Source organism: Typha angustifolia, chromosome 14 (assembly GCF_048772165.1).
Source record: "Typha angustifolia cultivar Huaian chromosome 14, ASM4877216v1, whole genome shotgun sequence".
NCBI classification, from domain to species: Eukaryota; Viridiplantae; Streptophyta; class Magnoliopsida; order Poales; family Typhaceae; genus Typha; species Typha angustifolia.
In genome coordinates, this window is record NC_133252.1 from 3109306 (window position 1) to 3119872 (window position 10567).

The following is a 10567-nucleotide window of genomic DNA, read 5'->3' on the forward strand; positions in this document are numbered from 1 at the left end:
TTTGAGAGAGAGAGAGAGAGTTGTAATCTATTTTCTATCCAAAGTTTGCCCTTTTAATTGTATTGGATAAGGTTCACCCAAGAGAAGAAGACATCATAAAAGTAGTAGTCATCCTTCCTCACCAGAATATTTCCTTGTCTAGATGACCTATTGAGAGGATCTACTTCTTGGTTTCATGAGCTTATTATACAGCCAGTAAAAAGGATTACTTTTATGTCATCTAACGTAACATCTTATATGGCTAATCTTCTTATTTTATGCCGTTCTTCTGGTCAGAGATTTAACACGCAGCTAACAGTAAGAGCTGGTCAGGAAAGTTGGGAAGTCTTAGCAGCAGTTTCCACTATCCTGGAGTTGGGCAGCCAATCTACTGCACATCTTTCTTTCAGTGAATAGTGAATATACAAGCTTTACACAAGCCATCTTCATGAAGTGGATGCTTTAAGATTCATAATTTATGAAATCAGACGTCTGAGAACTCAATACTCCAGGTTAGACTTTGCTGATCTGAGGTTGGATTTTCATCAAAAAGTATTTGCCTTATTCCATAATATTCAAAACTTTTCAGATATCCCTACAAAGATAAAGCTAAAGATATTGTTTATAAACTCAATCTCTACTGGCGTACAAGAATTGCTGCTCATGCAAGTAAAAATCCAATTCCAGGTAAGTTCATCTAAGTAACTATCAAGTGCTTTGCATCTCAAAGATCTAATCCATATTATCTTCTTGCACTAAGTAATAAAAGCCAAAATTTGTGATATCCAATCTAGCACAGTGTATTAAAAGTGGTTCCCAGAGAGGCCACCCAATTAAGAATTTAAGACAACATATCATGATGATGTTACCATCTACTATTAAATAGATATATCTACTTCACCTACTCTAATATTAGCCCTCATATAATTTACACTTAATTTCACTTAGACTTTTATTCTTCTTGAACTAAAAAGGAAAGAGTAACTATAGTATATTTAGAAAATGGTAATAGTTTAGAGGACTATATGTATGAAATTATGCCTATAATTTATTGAAAGAAATCTTTAGCCACAAACCTGTAGGCGAAAAAGCACCGAGCTTGAAGCTTCAACCACCTACTAATTACTAAATGGGCCACAGCCCAACCGCAGCAGTTGTCAATTTAAAACAACAAAGTGTTAGTTATACCTCCCCACCAAGTCCCTGTCTCTCTCTCTTGCATGCTTCTAAATCCAACATCACCATCATGGCTGCTCGGACCCATAAGAAAATTGGGGGATTTTTTTTATCATAGCCAAAGAACATCAATTATATCTTGGTTGCAAGCAACAGGCAAACAGCAGACAGCAGTTGTATGCCTCCACCGTCGGCTTCGGATCGTCTAGATAGGGAGTAAAATTCCTACAACTGGGTCCGTAGAGGATCCGCTAGGCCATGTGGTCCCACCGACAGGATACACATGCGGTTGTCCCCCCCCCCTTCCTAATCCTTTCCTTAGAAAGCAACCCTTCGTAGACCCATTTGCCTCGGTTTTGGGCCGCGCGCAAGGTGTTTGATAGTGGGGCTAAGAGAAGAGACACGCCCTTGTGAAGGACGCCATCATCCTACAGGGAATGTGGCAGGAATCCCACATGTCCTGCGGGCGACTCCCTAGCTTTCAATTGCTTGATGGGTACTTCTTTTTTTTTTTCTTTTTTTTTTGAAGTGATAAATTTGACCCAGAGCAGAATGAAACGGAAAAGGTTCATATAAGAGTCAGATTCGATTTGGCTCCGTATTCGAGTTTTATTGGTCGAATCAATGTCCGGTTATCCATAACATTTATATTTATTATACAAGAAATGAAATGAGAGTAGAAGAAGATATCTGGTTTTACTTTTTCATCTAAACTTAGGAAATGTAATTTTTCATACGTTATGTGCATATTAATTGTGTTAGAAATATGAGTAGTTTGTTGTTTCTTATGGCTCGACAAAATAAATTTGTTTACGTGTTTTTTTTTTCTTATTCTATTATTATTATTTTTTTTTTTTGAGGAGGAAAGCTTGTAGGAAACAATCATTAATATTATCGAGTCTATATACTTATATGTTCAATGGAAGAATTTATCTCGCTATCTCATGAAAACCTTCTTTCCTTGGAGCCTCCGATACCTCTGAATATGGCTATTGAACGGCAGTATAGTATTTTAATATATAAAAATTAAAAATAATTATATAATATATAAAAAAACTCTAATATAGCTAAAAACTGATACTAAGATTTCAAATAGCTAAAATTCTAGAATCATAAATAACATTTATTTTTCTCATTTAGCAATCACTAGGATTCTAAAAATCTTGAAAATTAAAAATTACATAGTATCATTCAGTATTACTGTAAATTCTAGCCTGTCATCTATTTATAGTTGGGGCAAAATTGGGGACATAGAAAAGAAATGTTGAAAAGAGGGAAGTAGAGAGAGCGAGAGATAGATTAGCATCTCGTCACCAAAGAGGGAGAGAAGGCCATATGGAAGAAAGGAACAAGGCAAGGGATGCAGATAGCACATTTTGTTGCTTGCTGTTATTACTAGTGCTGCTGAGGAGGTTGGGGGCCACCTCATGGCAAAGGCGGTTCTAGAGATTGGTAATAAGATTACCACAAATGTCTCTCTAGAACGGGAAGGTGACCACACCACCGCCAAAGGGATGAAACTTACTAACGGGGACACCCATTCTTCTGACCATTATGATCCTATTGGTTACTCCATCCCAAGCATTGATGTGGCTAGGGCTCGCATCCATTCTCGGATGCAACATCTCCATAAGGGTAAGAGAGTTATTAATGCCCCTATTGACGTCATTCCTTGAGCTCAGCCCACTAATGCCTCGGTTAGAGAGTTGGCCATGTCTCTTTGGGAAGAAGTTATCTTATGTTTCTTGTACATGACTCAAAATTTTGGCTCGCTTGAGTTGGCTGATGTGGTTGTAGCAAAGGCCTCCTTGAGTCACGAGCAATTAATGAGTATGGCCTATCCTGAGGTAACGATGGTTGACACTTGTATCCATGCGTGAGATGAAATTAGCACTATTGTTGCCAGTGATGACCTTTCTAGGGCACATACCCGTTTTGAGACCCATCCCATGTAATCACTTGATTTTGTCTCTAATGACTTTTTCCCTCACCTTGCTCAGCATTGTGGTGCCCAAGATCTAGATGATACTCTTGCCGCTCCCCGTCTTTCGGATCCCTCAACATATTTAAATATTGGGTTTTCCCTTACCTTAATCGACCACACCGCTCTTGATCTCGTTCATGAAGAAACGGTCTACCTCGCCTCTATTGTGATTTTCATAGCACAAGAATAGGCGAGGGCAAAAGACATCCACATCCTGGAGGGACCTCTTGACTTAGATCATAATTGACGTCCTATTGATAGAAGAGGTTGGCTAAGTGTTCCCCTCCCAGTTCAAGTTGTCACGCTTTTAAAACCAAGAAGGAGGAAGTAGGGTTGCAAATTCTAACTTAGCGACCATGACCATGAAGAGGCTAGCCTTTAAGGCTTCCGAATAAGCATTGGACTAGCTTGGAAGTTAGGGAATAAGACCCTAGTGCAATCACACCTATGGTGGAATAATGCATCTTCTTAGTTGGAATTATAGAGGAATATCCATAAGGGAAGGTTGTTCATCTTTGTTAGTGTTCTTTCCTCACTCCCCAGATATTTTTAATTTGCTTGAATCCCTTTTTTTTTTTCTCTGCAGAATGAGACCAACCTGGAAGGGGACTTTTGTCTTGAGAAATGGAGCAATAAGATGTATTATTGTAAGCTAGTTTGTTGGGTCTCTAAAGGTATATGCAATTTCATACTTCTCTCAAACTCTGCATTGCATTGATAGGTTCCAATTAATAAGTTTATGCCGAATAAGAGATATGTCATAATTTAACAAAGAATGGGGAAGAAATATGTAACTTTAAATTTGTGGTCCACACATTATCAATAATATTTTAATATCGGGGTATTCAAACCAAAACCATTTAAACATAAATGGAGGTTTAACACAAAAATTATTATTTTCAAATTGAGCAATCAATGCTGACTTGTTAATTCCTAATGAATGCTTATGTTGATTCTCGCTCTTCTCTTACGAGAATTTTCAAAACCAACTTATGAAAGCATCACTACTCTATAAATAAATAGACACAAATATACAATACACTTTTCTTTGCGTTTTCTTACTTCTATTAGGGAGGACATCCTGCTCATTCTAAATATGCCAGCAAGGTCCTTTCTTTTTAAGTATTTGGGACCTAAAGTTTTCCTTAAATGACTATTGATCAAGGATCATGAAGATTTTATGGTTAGAGTTGAAGCCAAGTTGGTGCGCTAAAAGCGAGCCTAGCTTACTCAGGTAGGGCACTTTATGCTCATTAACTTGGTTCTTGACTTCATGTCAGTTCACATTTTCTTCTCAACCTAGATCTCAATAGTCATGGTGGACCACATCACCGAACTTTCGTGGAAATTTCTATAGGATAAGGGACTGCAACAGCAAGGAATTATGACCAATAGAGTCAAACACATAGCATTGTACTTCTTTTTATGTGAATTGGGTCATTGCTTGCTCACTTGCTCTTCCCCACCCCCAATCAGGGGATTCATTGAAGGGATCGACTCATTCCAAGCTAAACTTTTTGGTATAGTTTTTGTTATCTTAGAAGAGCCCCTTAGCGAATTGACTGTTGGATCGCACTACACCATCATTTAAAATGGGTTCTTCACTTCTACTGGAGTGGAAAGATCATGATGAGTTTTATAGCTCTTCAAGTTAGAGAGGGACTTAGACCATGCGGGGATCAGCTTCACAAGACCTTTTCAGTCCACATTAGAGAACTTGTCTCTCAAACTAGGGTCTATTAGGTGGAGGTTTCTTTATTAGAAATCGCCATGATAATTATAGAAGAATCATCTTGATTTCCATTCATTTGATGCTCAGTTCTCGAAAAGATCAAGGAGACTGATCTAGACTTGGCTTTGGTTTTTCCACATTTTTCGAAGATTGAGGAATAAGAGGAGATCCATTAAATAAATCTTTCTCTAAGAGAGAATCTAAATAGTAACCTCGATAGAGCAAGGAGAGCGTTAGCTACACCTTGTGAGCTAGAATAAAACTTCTATACCTTGCAAGCTGGGTAACCTTACCCCTCGAATTTTTAAAACATAACCATCTTCGTGCATAACAGCCAATATCCTAAGGCACGACACTCTAACATGCATACAGCAAACAAAGGCGAGTTGAAAATTTTGACCACCGGCCACTCTATATAAGTTAGTCTGTTTATCTAACGGAAGCCCCTCACTACCTAGGTGGAATAAACTCAAAATGGCGAATATAGCACCAAGAAAAAAAAAAACCTAGTAGAGAAAATGAAACCAAACTATCACTATTCATTCACTATTTGTATCCATATATATTCTGATTAATGGATAAAAATATGGTTTTCCCTATGAGGCTACACAATAAACTACAATAACTTTTGTTCTTTACCTCACAAATATTGACATTTTTGTTTCACAAAGCCACATCAAATGTCATGGAAGACTCCTTTCTATACAAATTGACCAAAAAATAAAATTTACTACATCTTCCGTGAAAGAAGATTGTAGGACCCACTTGCACCGCTCCAATGAGCACAGTTGAGTGACACATTTTCCCTTTCCCTCTTCTACACTTAACATGTGCTCCGCCTATTCTTCAAATCTCTCTCTCTCTCTCTCCTCCCTCCAAAGTGGACTTCCTATATTTGTAGTACAAAGTCCAAACACTTATATGTGAGAAAAAGAAATATGAACACAAGAAGAGCTCATGAAGATTACATTATCCTCACTATTAACACATTTTCCCTGCATATCCTTTGAAATCTTTAGAGCATGCCAGGTGTTCGATGAATTGTACCAGCACCGATACGGGGAAAGAATCTCTTGACTTGGGGGGGGTCTCCCAACGTTTAGCTTTGTATGGCAATTTAGACATGGTTGCCTTTGTCTCCCCTCGGCATAGCTCATCAACTAGTAGACAAATTTCACATCCTAATTGATCTAAGAATTAGGAAGCATAGAGAAGATTTGATCACAACTCTATGACTCTAACGACCCATAAGGCCCGGGTTGTCATGTGCTAGTAACGTGGTGGGTCATGTATCACTTTCTAGTTTGGTAGGTTTAATTCTAGCTCTCTTCCTAGGCTTGTAGAAGAATTTGCATCAACCGATTATTATGCATTAAAAATGAAGTATTATATGTTAATAGAGTTCATTTGTTATAATATTATCTGCTAATGGACAAGTGTGGCTTGTTTAGTATTCCAGAACATAAGATTCCTAAGCTGGTGAGATTAAATTAACACTAATTTAACGACAATGATACATTCAAGATGCTTTTCATATACAACTAACGTTGGTTAGGGGTATAGTAGTTAAGCAAAAAGAAGACGACAATTAATAGGTGAAGAACCAAGAAGAATGGAGGCTCAAATTATTAGGCTAAGCCTTAAGATTAGATAAACAAATGAAGAATCTATTGCGAGTTAATATAGCTTAACCCACTATGTAAAAAAAGACTAATAACCTATATGATAACATCCTAATAGGTGGATAAATAAAGGATAATAGATCTGCGACCCTGCATATCACACAAGGATAACAGATAATTAGTTGATCTAAAAATTAAAGCTATTGATCTAAAATGGTGTCTATCTAGTATTAATAATGAGTGTATTCAGTTTTAAAGAGTCCAATTTTACTATCACTAAAACCTTATATATATATAGATATAATTTCCTACAAATTGCCCAAATATGCTGTGTAAATAAAATGTTATTATTCTCGCTTTTGCCTTCTTCCTTAGAGCTCTTCTTATGCACAAGAGTTAGCCTCAATGAAACAGTGCAGAGTTATTCTACATATGACCAACCACTTCTATTTATTTATTTGCTCTTCCAACTGATCACTTAATTCACCTACCACTCCCAACTGAATGAAATGGTGCTTCATGTGATCAAAAACTACTCTTATGCCAATAGCTCATGCCACGTTAAGTCTTCCAGAGCCTGGCAAGTTCACATGAGAAAAACGCCACAAAGTTGTAGAAGGATTCATTAATGCCGATCACCACACCAAGAAAAGTTTGCAAGGACATCTTGAAAGGATCTCACAACTTCTTCTAAAAAGTGCTACATATAATAATCAAGTGCAGTTCTCGAGTGATTCAATTATGAGGAACAAATAATTGGACAATAATTTAATTAAAATGATGGATTGATTTAGGAATCAAACTAGACTCAATAGTTTAGCAAGCCTTCTGTTTGCCTCCACCAAATGTATGTTTCACACTGAATTTATTTAGATTGTTATTCGAAAATCCTATTGTTTTTGTATAGATACTCTCCTGTTTATATTTTGGTAACTAGTAAAATTTAATCCTTCCTGCCCGTCATACCTATCTATCTTATTCTGCGAAAGAGATCCGATGTTCGATATATATAATAGAAATATTAACAAAATTAAGTGCTATAACTAGTTCAACCAGATATTATTCATTTCTCAATTATAATTACAGTTTAAAAAATAGTTTTTTTATTTTGTATATACACCCTTTTAAATTAATATTTACATACATACAAATATGAAATTTAAAAGGATATCAACATAAATAAAGAATTTTGGAGGGAGTTCAATCTCATAGTACTAACTGTTATTTTCTAAAGCATTATATGACATTTAAAGTCCAAGAGGGAGAGATTCAAAAGAATGAATGGAGAATGATGCCTCCTGTAACCTTCCGTTGAGTTGAGGTAATTATTTAATTATCCCCAAAAAAATTAATATGTCCTTTCTTTCACGTAATGTGATATTGAAATCGAGCATGAAAAGAAAGATTATGACCATTAGATTATGATTTTAATTCTTAGAAGAGCATTGAAGCATTGGCCCCATTTAATAATAGATGATAAGAAGATAGAGAATGCCCTTAATCGAGAGTACGTTAAGTCTTTTCATTAGGTTAAATTTCATGGAAAAAAGAAAAAGATATTTTACAAGAGTATATATATATATGAATAAAAACCAGTATTTATTTTAGTAAGTTTAAAGTAACATCTCCCCTATTACATTGTAGAAAATCACAGACACATTTCTTTCTAAATATATCCGCATATTGAAAGGGATGTTGGGTGCCACCGTCATCCATTATCTTGGCCGCAATTAGAAAATGACATACTGATAATTAGATAGATAGATAGATAGATATAAATAGGGAGAGAGAGATAGAAATGCATGTGAGTGAGGGCCCATTGGGTACTTCAACCGAAACAATTGCATGTGCTTCTGATTCCGTAATCGAATCAACTAGTTTGAAGGGGCCCCCACAATCCCTAATCCTACGGTTGTTGGGACAATTAAGCATGAGAACAATTTTGGACTCGATCGTCCCTTTGTGCAATTTAAGTTCCCTCCCTTTTTCTATAAATAGAACCCACCTAGCTCCCTCCCATTTACTCCTCCAAGCACCACACACACACCCCCGCCCCCCCCTTCTCCCCTTTCTTAGCTAGCTTAGCTACTACTACTTCTACTACTACTACTACTCGTTCTATCATCCAAAATGGCAACCACCAAGTGCATCTCCAATGCTCTCTTCTTTCTTCTCTCCTTCTTCCTCTTCTTCGTGTCAGGAGCCTTGGGGGATGGATGGCAAACTGCCCACGCTACATTCTACGGCGGCGGCGATGCCTCTGGAACAATGGGTTAGTTCCTTTTTCTTTTTCAAGGCATTAAAGTATGACATACATACATATATATATATTATCGATCTGTTATCTAACGGATTACCACTTTTTTGGGTTGCAGGTGGGGCTTGTGGATATGGCAACCTCTACAGCCAGGGGTACGGGACTAATACCGCGGCGTTGAGCACCGCACTGTTCAATGATGGCGCTAGCTGCGGCTCCTGCTACGAGATGCGATGCGCCGACGATCCGAGGTGGTGCCTCCCGGGCTCCATCATCGTGACGGCTACCAATTTTTGCCCCCCGAACTATGCGCTACCTAACGACAATGGTGGGTGGTGCAATCCTCCCCTTGCGCACTTCGACCTCGCGGAGCCTGCCTTCCTCCAGATAGCTCAGTATCGTGCCGGCATTGTGCCCATCTCGTTCCGCAGGTAAATTTTATTAACGGCTGATGTCAGTAATTGTTTACGTTTAGAATGATGCAGTAACTTTTGTATATGTTAATAACAGGGTCCCATGTGTGAAGAAAGGAGGGATAAGGTTCACCATCAACGGTCACTCATACTTCAACCTGGTGCTGATCACCAACGTCGGCGGCGCCGGCGACGTCCGGTCGGTGTCAATCAAGGGGTCAAAGACGGGCTGGCAGGCGATGTCGCGCAACTGGGGCGCCAACTGGCAGAGCAACGCTAACCTCGACGGCCAGAGCCTCTCCTTCCAGGTCACCACCAGCGACGGCCGGACCATCATGAGCAACAACGTCGCGCCGGCCGGGTGGCAGTTTGGCCAGACCTTTGAGGGTGGCCAGTTCTAAACTACATATATATAACTATATATATATTGTGTCAACAAAGTTATATGCAACTCTCTCTATCTGAAGAGAGAGAAAGAATTTAGTCTTGGCCTGGTCTAAAGCTGAGGTAGCTTAGTTTCTTAGCACCCGCTGAGGCCTAAATGTATGAGTAAATTTGGTTGTTTACTATTGGTAGATTTATAGGGTTGTATTGTGAATGGAATTGGTGGATAGATAAGTTACAGAGAAGTTTAAATGCTTCAGGGTTAAAAGGCAATTGCCTTTATATGTATTTTGATCAATGGAATAATTAAGAAAGTCATAATTTACTACCATTATATTTCTCTCTCTACTTCTACCGCATCTTCTCATCCACTTGGATTCTCTCCACTCGTCGTAACAATGATTGAGATGTACAGCATAAATGATTTTTATCTAATAAACAACATAAGCAGCAGATAGGCAATTTCCTTCTCATTGGATGCTTGAAGGTATCATATTACTTCCACTCTACTTCCTGTGGCAAAGTAGGAAGGGGTTATTGCCTCCAAGTTCCATATGGGCTAGAATATGTGTTTTAAGGTATAATATTTGTAGTATTAAATAAAACTCTTTTATTCTTCTAATTAAAGTTTGAAAGATTATGTGTTTTGACATCCAAATATGTTGAAGTGGATGTCAGAATTTATGAGCCAAACTTAGCCTATTAGAAATGAAGCCAAACGAACTCTAAAGTTTAACTATTAGGTGCTTCTTAATGGAGGACTTACCTAATAGGTTTAGTTTAAATTACTCAACATAAAAAGTGAATCAAACATGACTAAGACCTATTTTCCCTGCAATTTCTGCATAACACTACCCAACACATATTAGATATGATTGTGATCGGGCAAAAAAATTGCTCTAAAGAGGGATAGAATTAAGACTTAATCTCTAGTTTTGTATTGAAATTTGGAGTGTAGCAGTTCAGTTTGAGCAATATGGAATGCGTATAGATTAAGAGTGTAACCGAACGGAGTTTAAT

At 37.8% G+C, this 10567-nt stretch overlaps 1 protein-coding gene across 1 annotated transcript; it reads left to right on the forward strand.

Moving 5' to 3' along the window:
- Positions 1 to 8516: 8516 nt before the first annotated feature.
- Positions 8517 to 9878, forward strand: LOC140776035 (expansin-A4-like). Its single transcript, XM_073119577.1, has 3 exons — positions 8517 to 8765; positions 8869 to 9181; positions 9261 to 9878. Exons 1-3 carry the CDS (start codon positions 8624 to 8626, stop codon positions 9562 to 9564), a joined length of 759 nt encoding a protein of 252 aa, XP_072975678.1. The 5' UTR covers positions 8517 to 8623; the 3' UTR covers positions 9565 to 9878.
- Positions 9879 to 10567: the final 689 nt, after the last annotated feature.